At 38.1% G+C, this 14840-nt stretch overlaps 1 protein-coding gene across 4 annotated transcripts in view; it reads left to right on the forward strand.

Moving 5' to 3' along the window:
• MIER3 (MIER family member 3) overlaps positions 1–4853 on the forward strand; it is a 33653-nt gene extending 28800 nt beyond the window's left edge. For all 4 annotated transcript variants that reach the window (XM_020997451.2, XM_020997433.2, XM_020997405.2 and 1 more), the window contains exons 11-13: positions 270–397; positions 532–674; positions 790–4853. In XM_020997451.2, the coding sequence (XP_020853110.1) occupies positions 270–397; positions 532–674; positions 790–1247 (729 nt within the window). In that variant the 3' untranslated portion in view covers positions 1248–4853. The remainder of the gene's footprint in view (positions 1–269; positions 398–531; positions 675–789) is intronic.
• Positions 4854–14840: the final 9987 nt, after the last annotated feature.

Consider the following 14840-nt stretch of genomic DNA (forward strand, 5'->3'; position numbering starts at 1 on the left):
GGAAGTTACAGGGAAGCAGTTTTCAGTCTTTACCCAACTTGTAGTTAGAGCTATTGAGGGCACTGTTCCATGTCACTGTAAGGGATTCAGACAGAGGCTTCTCAAAAAGAGATTCAAACACATTTGTTGGGGATGATCTAGAAGGGATTCCTTCCTTTTATCAAGGAGAGAATTGGACTGCAAAATTTCCAATCCTAACATTTGAGAGAATTTCCTGTTAAGGTAGAAAGGTTCCCAAAGATTGACATTTTCAAATGCACTTTTCTTAGGTGAGAACTAGAACCGTTGCTGAATGTGTAGCATTCTACTATATGTGGAAGAAATCAGAACGTTACGATTATTTTGCTCAACAAACAAGATTTGGGAAAAAACGATATAACCATCATCCTGGAGTCACGTAAGTATTTGAGATGTGCGGCTCTTACTCATCCTGATGTAGCTATACCTTATCTGTGTAAATGTATGTAATTTCATGTTTTAATTCTACTATATATTCATGATCAGTAATGAAATATGAATGTGCATGTCTAGGGACTATATGGATCGTTTGGTAGATGAAACAGAAGCTCTTGGAGGAGCAGTAAATTCTTCAGCCTTAACGTCTAACCGGACCGAGCCTCTTCCTGACCAGCAGCTAAGCATTCTGAACTCCTTCACTGCCAGCGACTTGACAGGTACAGTCAGCTTTGAATTTATCTTTTTAGATACACATTTAGATAATCAAAATTTTGTGATACTTCTTTTCTGAGGAAGATGAAATAGAATCATTTCTCTCCATTTCTCTTTCAGCATTGACCAATAGTGTCGCTACCGTCTGCAACTCTACAGACGTGAATTGCCTCGATGACAGCTTTCCTCCACTGGGCAATTTGCCCCGGGGACAAGTAAATCATGTGCCTGTTGTAACAGAAGAGTTACTTAACCTGCCTAGCAATGGTGAAAGTGATTGTTTTAATTTATTCGAGACTGGATTTTATCACTCAGAGCTAAACCCTATGAACATCTGCGGTGAAGAGTCAGAAAGACCAGCAAAGAGATTAAAAATGGGCATTTCTGTCCCTGAATCTTTTATAAATGATGTTTCTGTAAATAATCTGGGTGTGGACTTTGAAAATCACACGCATCATATCACCAGTGCCAAAATGGCTGTCTCAGTGGCTGACTTCAGCAGTCTATCTGCAAATGAGACAAATGGTTTCATCAGCTCCCACACTCTCCATCAACACACTGCCCTTCACTCAGAGTGATTCCGATGGCAAACTCCAAAAACAGTGGGTCTGCAGTACCAGTAAACTTGATGGGAGCTATCAGGTTTGCTTAGTCTTTCACTGGAAGTTTGAACCTTTTTCACTATGACATCAGTGATGTCTTTGTATGTATAGAACTATATCTTGATTTATCAAGAGTAATTTCATTTTTCAATCCATAAATGTGGAAATGAACTATGATGTTCAGCAGAGTTTGGGACTAAGAATGAACTCTGTGGCGCAGCTTTAAGCTCTGCTTTTCTCTCTCTCTTTTTTTTCTTTTCGTGTTTTGTTTTGTTTTGTGTTTTCTTTTAAAGCCTGTAGACAGGGGCCACCATCTCAAAACCAGCACCGAAGGTCTGAGCTGAATGGGGTGGCTTCTTTTAGAGTCAGTTCCTTTTGCCGTAATGGATGCAGTGGAATAACAATGTTTACAGGTACCAATCCTGATCCCTGTGCGATGTAGCATTTTTTTTTGTTTCATTTTGTTTTGTTGTTTTATTTTTTAGTTAAATAAAAGCAGGGGCAGGTTTCTTTAATTTAAACTGCACAAACATGCAAGGATGTTTTTTAAATGGAAACTTCTCTCATGTGATACTAAACTAGAGCACTTCGGTTTACAAAACAGCAAGTCCATCTTTATGGAAGCCAGCACAAGGGGCTGTGTGTGAGACGTAAGAAGACCCCTGCTCGGATGAGACTGTGAAGTTCTAGGCCCTGGCTACCTTACACATGAGTCATGCCAGGAGGTTTTGTGTACTTAACTTACAGGCTAAAATTTGAAGCTTCATGATAATTGTGTTTGATGGTGTTTTGTCCAAAATTTCCAAAATTGTAATATAACAGATTACACAGGTTATTGTGTTACTTAAACTATCCTAAGGCAGTTGACATACAAAGGCACAGCGTGCAGAGCCTAGGATATTACTCGGACATGGGTTACATTTGAGGACACCTCATAGGTTGTTTGGAGTACTGCAGTTCAAACTTTACGTTTAGGAGGCACCGTCTAGATTTTACACATAATGCAGTAGAACCTTGAAGTATATTTAAGCTTTTCAGGGGCTTAAATTACATCTGGAAAATGAAATAAGAGTTACTATCTCAAATCTGGTACTTTGCCACTTTAATTATTGGAAAATTTAGATGTCCAAATGCATCTTAGAGTCAATTTTACCTTTACTTTATTCCAAATGCATTGTAAGTGAAAGTCATCTTCAGAAACTTTGTGTTTGGTGATTTTGTTTTTTATTACATGCATACCCATCAACTTACAGGGCAGATTAAAACAATGTGTAGTACAATATTAGTACATGATAAACATCACGACTTTCACACATTAGACAAAAATGTCTTTAGTTGAAATGCAGTAGAATTCCTTCACTTTTTTTCTTTGCACTGTCTTAGTAACACCATTTTTTATTGCCACTAGTTGCGTTGAGTATAAAACCTTAAAAGTTTGGCTGCATTAGTGATATTTGTAAGTATAGGGCGCTTCAAGGTTGTGCTGAATTAGTAGGATTTAGTGAACTTATACCATAGTGTTGCAAAGGGAGGGTATTTATTATACAAACTGTAAACTGCATTGACATCCTTAATTTTGGATGAAGCACAGTCCTGTTTTTCTTTACAGCATTTGAAATGAAGATTGCTTTTTGAAGTGCTTATGCCGGAGTAGCACATCTACCATAAGCAGCATTAGTTTAGCACAGTGGACAAAAGTAGTTAAAATGGTAACTTCTTTAAAATCAGTTCACTAACCTACATCTGAAATATATAATAATTCTTGTAAGTACACAGTAATAACGGGTAGCCTGGGCCCTGTGTTGTACTCTGTGACATTTTTAGCCAAGTTGTCAGCTTCTTGTTGCTGTGTTTTTGTGCTAAACTTTGTACCTTGTTTCTTTTGTTAAAAATCAAAACATTTTATGTGATTTAGTAAAATACTGGCCATAATCTTCCATTGTTATGCATTTGAGTTTAACTCTGGGTTTACAGTGGCTGGTCTGTATAAAATCATTTACACAAAGATGACTGAATGCTAATACCAGTTGCACTTAAATGAACATGCCCATTCTCAGTAGCTGATGCAGTAAATATATTCAGTTTATCTATGCATTGCTGGGATCTTGATGTAGATGGAGACAGTCTAGTTTCTTATCTAAAGTTTGGATTGTCAGCAAGTTGAATGGACACTTTAGTTATTTAATAAAGATTTTTGACCAAAATCCAGAAAATGGTATATGAGAGAAAAATGAATTCCAGCTAGTATAATAGATTTTTAAATGCCAATCTGATTTTAGCCTCTCGGGGAGTGCTAGCTAGCTGGTAACGTTTACTTTTAATTCCTTGTTAAAATGAGGCAATAATTTGCAAGATTTTGTATATACATGTAAATTCTGCATATCTTTTTAGATATCTAATTCAATATTTTCTGACTACTTCTGCCATGTATAGTACCATTTTTGTGCATGCTTGATGTGACATTCATAAATTGTACCACTATGACTTTATCCATGTAAAATAGCTATTTATTGAATTTTCCTTTTAAAGCTGGACTTATCTATTTTTCTCTCAGTTTTTAAGCATCTTAATGGAGAATTTGTTACTGTTTATTAAAAGAATTGCGTTTAAGAGTTAGCATGAAGAAAGCTGAGCTGCAATTATATGAAGAAACTCTATTGCCTTTATTCTTACTTGTTGAAGCACAATTCTTATAACAAACTGTGATGAATTCTTTTTTTCTTTGCCGCATTTTTTTTTCATATGAACAAACCAAAAATCCATGATGAGCAATTGCAGTGTTGGTGGATATCTTGGTGTACAGGGAATCCGACGAGGACAGCTGATTCATTTAGAAGTGTGACTGGTGCTGTGATGATAGCAATACTTTTCTTTTGTTAGTCATATTTCATCTTTCCATGCTAGCTTTTAAAATGTTTAGTTTTCCTCTTGTCATGGTCAACTGCTGAATTTACTTGAAGGATGTACAATACTGTTTGCTGAAGAATACAGAAGTGTGTACAATTAGGTCAAAGAATTGTGCAATTGTTTCCTTTTTTTAAAAAATTTTTAAATTGAGGGTCATAAATGTGTGAGAACTTCAGATCTAGTAGAGCATAGTGATACTATTTAATTTAACCAAAGTCTCTAGTAAATATCTCAACTTTGAATGTAAACTAATGAATAAGTCTGACCAACCAGGAGATTGTTTGCCCAGAGTTACAAGCACATTGTCTACAAATGGGAATTGAAAATAATTTATAAAAATATTGACATGGTTACTATGTTTTTTAAAAAGTTCCTAATTTTTCACTAAAAGGAAACTCTTAGCAGTTATATTGTTAAAATATGGTAGGTATTAATATTCCTTTTAGACAACCAGTGATTCCAATTGTCCCAGTTTGAAATAAGTACCCTATGAGTATGAGATAAATTAGTGACAATCAGAACAAGTTTTAGTATCAGATGTTCAAGAGGAAGTCGCTATTGTTGCATTGACTTTAATATTTGTACATAAACACTGATTTTTTTGAGCATTATTTTGTATTTGTTGTACTTTAATACCTGGTGTACAGTTCCAGAAATAAATGTCTGGAAATCTTTTTTTCCTTGGTTCGTCTGTGTATCTGCAGTGGGTGACTTTTCAGTTAAAGAGGCCAGAAATCCTTAATATGCCAGTAGATTAAGTTAATGCTCTTTGAATTTTATAGCAGCCTCAGAAATAATCATTTTCTTAGGCTAAATGAGATTTAGGGTGAATGAGTAATGTTTTTTGGTTTTAAAATGTTTAAAGAGTTTTTTGGGGGGGGTGTAGAGGGTGGGCTATGATTTCATTGGTGTGGGGAATTCCCGGTGTGGCCTCCCCCTTCCATCTGTGGAAATGGGTGACTCCTCTGGAATTTAGCATCTTAGAGAATTACCTCAGGGACTGAGAGGTTAACTAGCTTGCCTGCCGTCATATAGCCAGTCTGTGTCAAGAGGCAGGACTTGAATCCAGGTCTGACCGACTCCAAAGCTAGCCCTCTTACCACTATGCCAAGCTGCCACACCTTAGGTTTTTAAATCATTTGAAAATTCCTCAAGATACCCTAAACAATTGTTTCAGTCTAAAAATTTAAAGAGATCACAGAATAAAACTTTTTTTTTTACATTTTTGTTCAAAGCTTTGAGTTCCAAATTCTATCCCTCCCTCCCTCCCTGAGATGGTAAGCAATCAGATATAGGTTATACATGTGCAATTATGTAAAACATTTCCATATTAGTCATTTTGTATGAGAAGACTCAAAAAAATGAAAGTGAAAAATAATATGCTTCAGTCTTTATTCAAACTATCAGTTCTTTCTCTAGAGGCAGATAGCATGCTTCATCATTAGTCCTTCGGGACTGTCTTGGATCATTGTATTGCTGAGAACAGCTAAGTCATTCACAGTTCTTCATCAAACTGCATTGCTGTTATCATGTACAATGTTCTCCTGGTTCTGTTCACTTCACTGTGCATCAGTTCATGTAAGACCAGGTTTTTCTGAAATCATCCTGCTTGTCATTTCTTGTAGCACAACAATATCCCATTACAATCATATACCACAGCTCGTTTAGTCATTCCCCAATTAATGGACATCCCTTCAATTTCCAATACAGAATAGAGCTTATTAGACTTTTTGAGATAATGTATAGAATATTCAAAGTGAACAAGTAAGTCTGTTTACTTTTTCAAGAATATTCATGGTGTTATTTAATTGATGAATTCTGTACTTTTTCTAGTTTGAGTTGTAGGAGCCAGAACTTTATGACATTATATTCCAGGTACTGTATACCACAGTGCCTCCCGTCTTCTCCAGCAGATTGCCCCCTCTAGCATCCCTATTCTCTCTCTCACCTTCAGTTTCTCTCCATCAACTGGCTCTTTCCCTGCCACCTGCAAACATCCTTAAAAAACCCTCACTCAGTATGACCATCCCAGCTGATGATCAGCCTTATCTCTATTCCCCCTTTTCTGCTAAATGAGAAAGTCTACCCTCAGTGCCTCCATTTCCTCCCTCTTCTTAAGTCTTCTAAAACTTCAATCTGGCTTCCAGCCTTACCTTTCAACTGAAACTGCTCCCTCCAAAGTCACTAGGGATCACCTTTCCAAATCTAATGGCCTTTTCTCAGTCTCTGTTCTTCACCTATCTGCATTCTTTGACAATGCTGATCGCTCTCCCTTTATATCTAGATCCTACCAGTCTGATTGTTCCTCTGCTGCCTCTTCATCCAGGTCACTGTGCACTGTGGTGTCCCCAAAGGATCTACCCAGGCCCTCCTTTCCCATTACACTCTGCTCCATGGGTTCAGTTATCAGTATTCTCAGAACATTTCAGCCCTGCACTTTTCAGTTCTCCAGTCTTCCGTTACCCATCTTGAACTACATGCCCCATAGGCATCCCAAACTCAACATAGCCAAAATTGAACTCATCTTTCCCCCAAAAAAACTCTTCCTGTCTATCCAACTTTCCTATTGCTCTTGAGGGCACCACCCAGGCTTGTAACCTCTGTATCATCCTCTACTCACACGCCCCATACAGCCAATCTGTTGTCAAGTCAACAAACATTTATTAAGCACAGTGCTAAGCGCTAGGAGTACAAAGATCATCCAAAACGCCCTGCTCCGAAGGAGCTCGCCGTGTAATGAGGGAGGCAACCATGTACAAACAAAGACATACAAACTATATATACAGAAAATCAACCTGTAGGACGCTAAAGATTAAGGGGAATTAGAAAAGTCTTCTTGTAGAAGGTGGGATTTTAGTCGGGACTTGAAGTAAGCCAGGAGACTGAGATGAGATGGGAGAGAAGTCGACAGCTAGTGAGAAGGCCTGGACTGAGGAGGGGTAGTTCTCTTGTGTGAGGAACGACAGGGACACCACAGCCCCTGGTTCTCACATGGAGGGAGCAAGATGGGAGAAGGTGCGAGGGGAGGAAGGGCTCTGAGCAGCAGAGGATTTTCTGTTTGATCGTATTTGGAGGCACTGGAGTTATTGTCAAGTCTTGTTATTTCCACCTTTCCATCATCTTCCTCCGTGCCCCCTTCTCTTCTCTCACATAGCCACCAGCCTGATAGAAACCCTCATCACCTTGTACCTAGACTATTGCAAAAGCCTTCTGGTCATTCTCCCTACCTCAATTCTCTCTTCACTCCAATCCATCCTCCACTCAGCTGCCAACGTGATTTTCCTAAAGCACAGGTCTCTTCATGTCATCCCCATATTCAGTAAACTCCAGGGGGCTCCATATTACTTTCAACATAAAATGTAAAATGTTTTGTTTGACACTGAAACTTGCAGAGGCAGCTGGTAACACAGGGGATAGAATGCTGGGCTTGGAGTCAAGAAGACAAGTTCAAATCTGATCTCATGCTTACTAGCTGAGAGCTCCTGGGCAAGTCACTTAACCTCTGTCTGCCTCAGTTTCCTCATCTGCAAAAATGGGGATCATAATAGCACCAGGGTTGTGGTGAGGATCAAATGAAATAATATTTATAAAGCACTTAACACAGTACCTGGCACATAGCAGATATTTAATAAATACTAGTTTCCTCCCTTCCTTCATGACCTAGTCCCTTCCTGTTCTAGGCTTCTTATACTTTACTTCCCTCCATGTACACAAGGATCCAGCTACACTGACCTGCTTTGCTGTTCCTAACACATACCACTCAATCTCCAAACTCCTTGCCTTTTTTTTTCTTTTTGAATTAATTTTTTTTTTCAATCAGCAAAAACCTGCCTTCTTTCCTTCCTTCACTTTACCACCACCACTGCCGTCTCCATTGAGGAACAAAACCCCTGTCATGAACGTGGATAGGCAAGCAGAACAAATTTCCATATTGATCATGTCAAAAAAAAAATGTTTCATTCTGCAACTCTGAGTGTTTCACTTCTCTGTTTCGTCATGAGTCCTGCAGAATTGTGGTTAGTCAGTACGCTGGTTAGAGTTCCTCAGGCTTTCAGAGTCGTTTGTCTTTACCATGTTGTTCTCACTGTATAAATTATTCTCCTAGTGCTGCTCTCTTCACTCTGCAGCAGTTTATACATATCTTCCCAGGTTTCTCTGAAACCATCCACTTCATCATTTCTTACAGCACAATAGCATTCCATCACATTTATATACCATAACTTGTTCAGGCATGGGCACCCCTTCAGTTTCCAATTCTCTGCTACCCCCAAAAGAGCCATAAATATTTTCACACATCCTTAGAATTTGTTTTACTTAGGCTTAATCCCTCCCTTAATCTATATTCCCTTTACTTCTCCCTTCTTTCTTCTTCCCTTTCCTTCCTATTTCCCTGTTGAATGAAATATGTGTGACTGTGTGTGTATTCTTCCCTCCTTTGATCAGTGCAGATGGTGGTGAGCTTTGTGTCAGCCTCACCCTCTACACCTTCCTCTTTGTAAGGCATTTGAGATAATTTTCCCTAACTTTCATCTCCTGCCCCAGTGTATATTCTTCTCCCCCTCTGTCTCCATTCTTCTTTTAAGACTATGAAATTAGAACCATGTCCTTCTGTGTAATTAGTTTCCCTCTGTGAAGATGATGATGATGATGATGATAGGGTTCAGAAAGCACATTTCTCTGTTTTAGAATATAAGCAGTTTATCCCTGTTTAGTCCTTTCTCATTTTTTCATTCATGTTTACCTTTTAATGCTTCTTTTCACTCCTGTGTTTGAACGTCAAAGTTTCTAGGAGGCTCCAGTCTTTTCATCAGGAATGCTTAGAAGTCCTCTATTGCATTAAAAATTCATTTTTCCCCCTGTAGGATTATACTCAGTTTTCCCAGCTAAATTATTCTTGATTGTAAGCCCTTGACATATTTCAAGTTCTCCACTCTTTGACAGTGGTAGTTGCTAAATTGTGTGTGTGTAAATATAAAATGCCTCATGGAAAAAACAACTGACCTGGAAAATAGATCCAGGAGAGACAATATCAGAATCACTCGACTACCTGAAATAGGTTCTTGATACTTAAATTCTTTCTCTCTGCTTGCAGTATTTTTTCTTTGACCTGGAAACTCTGGATTTTAGCTATGATGTTCCCGAGAGTTTTCATTTTGGGTTTCCTTTCAGGAAGTGACCAGTGGATTCCTTCTATTTCTACTTTGCCTTCTGGTTCTAAGAAACCTATGCAATTTTCTTTAATGATTTCTTTTTTTTAAATAGTATTTTATTTTTTCCAATTATATATAAAAACAATTTTTAACATTCATTTTTACATAATTATGAATTCCAAGTTTTTCTCCCTCCTTCCCCATCTTCCTAAAAATTAAGCAATTTGATATGTTATGTATATATATGCAATCATGTAAAATATATTTCCATATTAGTCATGTTGTGAAAGAAGAAATAGACCAAAAGGAAAAAAAATTACAAAAAAAAAAGTGAAAATAGTATGCTTTGATCTGCATTCAAAGTCCATCAGTTCTTTTTCTGGATCTGGATGACATTTTCCATCATGAGTCCTTTGTAATTGTCTTGGATAAATGAATTCTTGAAATAGGATGTTTAGGCTCTTATTTTTTTTGTCATGGTTTTTAGGTAATCTGATAATTCTTAATTTTTTTTCTCCTTTATCTGTTTTCCAGGCCAATTGTTTTTAATATGAGATACCTTACATCGTCTTCTATTTTCTTTTTTTAGTCTTTTGACTTTGTGTTATTATGCCTTTGTCATCAGTTTCTCTGGCCCATTTTAATTTTCATGGAGTTTGTTGCTTGGGCAAGGTTTTGTACCCTTTGTGCCAAGCTATTCATTCCCTTTCCAGTTCTTTCTTCTATATGTCTCATTCCTGTCCTGGTTATTCCTCTACAAGCTTCAGATCAGGCTGGAAGCTGGAGCTGAGACTCAGTTCTAGCTCTGAGGGTCAGGATGCACACTTGCTTCTGAATTTGTTCCTTGCTTGTCACACATTCTAGAGCCCATCACCACCCCTCACACTAGAACACCACAGGAGCTCACTGTACTTTGTCTGGCTACCCTGCCATCTTGGTTGTACCTACTCTGTGCCTTTTCAATGGCTACCTCCCAGGCCTGGAATGGTCTCCCTCCTCACCTCTGCCTCCGACCTTCCTTGGCCTCCTTCAAGATCTAGCTCAAGACTTCTGGGAGCCAAGATGGTGGAGTAAGCAGTAAATTGCTGTAATTCTCCCATGTTCACCACCAAATGACCATAAAATAGTGCCTCAGAATAAATCCTGAAACAGTAGAACCATCAAAAAGATGAGGTGAAACAATCTTTTAGCCCAAGAAACTTAGAAGATTGGCAAGAAGTGTTTAGTTCACTCAGGTAAAAAGGGAGCATATTCCAGGATAAGAAGTGTTCCAAGAAGCCAGCAGCAAGCTCCACCTCCGCAAACTCTCAGGAGATCCTGAGACCCAGTGTGGTGGAGCAGGCAAATGCTGACACCAGGACCCCTCACATGCCTCAGCATAGCCAAGGGAACCAGCAGGCTTCACCTCCAGCCTCCAGAACCACCACGTGCAGCCCCAGGGAAACAGACATCCTCTGACATGACAAGAAAGTAGTCCAGATCTCCATGTGCTTCAGCATAGCACCAGGGAAATACAGAAATACCCCACCAGTCTCAACACAGGCCAGACACCACCACTAGGACCCCAGCCTTAGCACCAGGTAAGCTGCCAGATCCCTATGGTCTCCAGCAGCACCAGCCACATCCTATCAACACCTACTCAGCACAGCACTACTTACAAGGGTCACCCTGGGCTTCAGGGCAACATCAGCACAACACCAGGTCAATAGCCATGGTCTGCAGCCACTGTACAAGAAGCCTGAGACGGTACCCCTTCTACCCTGGAAGCAGAACTCAAATTTAAAAGAAAGGAAAAGGGCTAGGGCGGGGGGGGAAAGATGTGCAAATAAACAAACAAAAAACAGCAAAAGAGTGAATCTGACCTAGAAAGTTATTATGGTGACAGGGAGACCCAAGACACAATCTCAGAAGAGGACAACAATGTCAAAATATATATGGGTAAAACCCCAAAGAAAAATAGGAAGTGATCTTGCCCATGGAAGAGCTCAAAAAGGAGCTTAAAAAATCATCTAAGAGAGGTAGAAGGAAAAAAATGGTGAAAGAAATTAAAGTGGTTCAAGAGAATTATGAAAAAAAAAAGCATCAACAGCTTGGAAAACTGCTTAAAAAGTAGAGGTGGCTAAATGGAAAAGGAGATACAAAAATCACTGAAGAAAACAATTCCTTAAAGAGTACAGTTGGCCAAATGGAAAAGAAAGTACAAAATCTAATTGAGGAAAACAACACCTTAAAAGTTAGAATTGGGCAAGTGTAAGCTAATGACTCTATAAGACATCAAGAATAAAACGAATCCAAAAGATTAAAAAATGGAAGAAAAATGTAAAATGCCTTATGGAAAAAACAACTGACCTGGGAAATAGAGCCAGGACAGACAATATCAGAATCACTGAACAACCTGAAAGCCATAATCAAAAGGAGAACCTGGGCAGCATCTTTCAAGAAATTATCAAGGAAAACTGCCCTGATGTCCTAGAATCAGAGGGCAAAACAGGCATTGAAAGAATCCACCAGTCAACCTCAGGAAAGAGAGCCCAAAATAAAAACTCCAAGAAACATTACAGCCAAATTTCAGAACTATCAGGTCAAGGAAAAAATACCACAAGCAGTCAGAAAGAAACAATTCAAATATCAGGGAGTCACAATCAGGAGTACACAGGACTTGGCAGCTGCAACATTAAAGGATCATAGGTCATAGAACATGATATTCCAGGAGGCAAAAGAGCTAGGATTACAACCAAGAATCACTTAGCTGGCAAAAATTAATTACAATACTCCAAGGGAAAAAATGGTTATTCAATGAAATAGAAAGATTTCAAGTTTTCATAAGTAGAAGACCAGAACTAAACCAAAGATTGGACCTCCAATATCAAAACCCAAGAGAAGCATAAACAGGTAAAAAGGGAAGAGAAAACATAAGGGATTCAATAGAGCTAAACTATTTACATCCCTACATAGGAAGACGATACTTGCAATTCCTGAAAATTGTAATATTAATAGTACAGCTAGAAGGAATATACATAGACAGAGGGTATGGGTATAAGGTGAATTTGAGAGAATGACAAAAAAAAAGGGATGAGAAAAAAAGAGTACAATGGGTGCAGAAGGAAGGGAGAAATATAATGGGGTAAATTATTTCACAGGAAAAGGCACGAAAGATCTATTACAATGGAGGGGAAGATGGGAGGATAGGTAACAAGCATCATTTGAACCTTACTCACATCAGTATTAACTCAAAGAGGGAATAATCATATACACAATCAGTTGAATATAGAAATCTATCTTACCTGACAGGGAAATAGGGTGGATGGAGATCAACTAAAGGTGCAGTGGGGACTGACAGAAGACAGGGCAGATCAGGGGAGGTGGTAGACAGAAACAAAACACTGGTGAGAAGGAAAAGAGTGAAAGGAGACAGAGGACAGACAAGAGAAAGAATAGGATGGAGAGAAATACAAGGTAGTAATCATAACCGTAATGTGAATGGGATGAACTCTCTCATAAAATGGAAGCAGACAGAGTGGATCAAAAACCAGAACCCTACAATGTGATTGTTTGCAAGAAACACACTTGAAGCAGAGAGACACACATAGAGTAAAGATAAGGGACTAGAGCAGAATCTATTATGCTTCAGCTGATCTCAGACAAAGTAAAAGTGAAAATGGACCTCATTAAAAGATATAAGAAAGGAAACTACATCTTGCTAAAAGGTACCATAGACAATGAAATAATATCAATACTAAACATATTCACCAAGTGGTATAGCATCCAAATTCTTAAAGGAAAAGTTAAGTGAGTTACAGGAAGAAACAGATAGCAAAATTATACTAGTGGGGGACCTCAACTGTCCCCTCTCAGAACTCAATAAATTCAACCAAAAAATAAACAATAAAGAAACTAAGGAGATAAATGGAATATTGAAAAGTTAGGTATGACAGACCTTTGACATGATTTAGACATAAAGGGTGACACCATAAGCAAATCAGAAGAGCAGGGAATAGTCTACCTGTCAGATCTATGGGGAGGGGAAGAATTCATGACCAAACAAGAGACAGAGAGCATTGCAAAATGTAAAATACAGAATTTTGATTATATTAAATTAAAAACCTTTTGTACAAATAAAACCAATGCAACCAAGATTAGAAGGAAAGCAGAAAGATGGGAAATGATCTTTTTAGCAAGTGTCTCTGTTAAAGGCCTAACTTCTCAAATATATAGAGAACTGAGTCAAATTTACAAGAATACAAGCCATTCTCCAATTGATAAATGGTCAAAGGATATGAACAGGCAGTTTTCAGATGAAGAAATAAAAGCTATCTGTAGGCATATGAAAAAATGCTCTAGATCACTTTTGATTAGAGAAATGCAATTTATGAGAACTCTGAGATACCACCACTATCAAATTGGTTAATTTGACAGAAAAGGGAAATGATAAATGCTGGAGAAGATGTGGGAAAATTAGGACACTAATGCATTGATGATGGAGTTGTGAACTAATCCAATCATTCTGGAGAATAATTTGGAACCATACCCAAAGGGCAACAAAACTGTGCATACCCTTTGATCCAGCAATACCACTACTAGGTCTATAGCCCAAGGAGATCATAAAAAAGGGAAAAGGACCTACAGGTGCAAAAATATTTATAGCAGACCTTTTTGTTGTGGCAAAATATTAGAAATTGAGGGGATGCCCACCAATTGGGGAACGGCTGAACAAGCTGTGGTATATGAATGTAATGGAATAAGTGTGGAATAAGAAATGATGAACAGGCAGATTTCAGAGAAACCTGGAAAGACTTGTACAAACTGATGCAAAGTGAAATGAGCAGAACCAGGAAAACATTGCATACAGTATCAGCAACATTGTGTGATAATCAATTATTAATAACTTGGCTCTTCTCAGCGATACAATGATCCAAGACAAGTACAAAGGACTCACAAAGGAAAATGCTATCCACATCCGGCTAAAGAACTGATGGACTGAATGCAGATCAAAGCATATTTTTTTCACTTATTTTATTCTTTCTCACAGTTTTTTTTTCTTTTACTTTTGATATATTTCTTCTTTCACAACTGTGACTAATATGGAATATTTTTACATGATAGTACATGTATAAACTATATCAAACTACCTACTATTTTAGGAAGAGGGGGAGGGGAGGGAGGGAGAAAAATTTGGGACTCAAAATCTTGTAAAAATTAATGCTAAATTTTTTCCCTGGTTAATAGGGAAAAAATTATGTCTAAATCTAAAATACAACTTCAGCTTGAATCTTGTCTTCTATAGGAAGCTTTCCTAGTCTCTTCCTTATTTATAGCTAGTGCCCCTCTCCCTCAAGCTTTGTTCCTTGAGAGCTAGGACTGCATTATTGCTTTTCTTTGTATTCCCAGGACTTGAAATAATGCCTGAAACAGTAAGTTTTTGTTGACTAAAACTCCAAAGCCCAACATCCATAGTTCATAGAGCTAGAACTTGGAAGAACCTTAGAGATCATCTATTTCTATTCCCTCATTT

This window comes from Phascolarctos cinereus, unplaced genomic scaffold, assembly GCF_003287225.1.
Source record: "Phascolarctos cinereus isolate Bilbo 61053 unplaced genomic scaffold, phaCin_HiC Scaffold_4;HRSCAF=312, whole genome shotgun sequence".
In the NCBI taxonomy this organism is placed as follows: Eukaryota; Metazoa; Chordata; class Mammalia; order Diprotodontia; family Phascolarctidae; genus Phascolarctos; species Phascolarctos cinereus.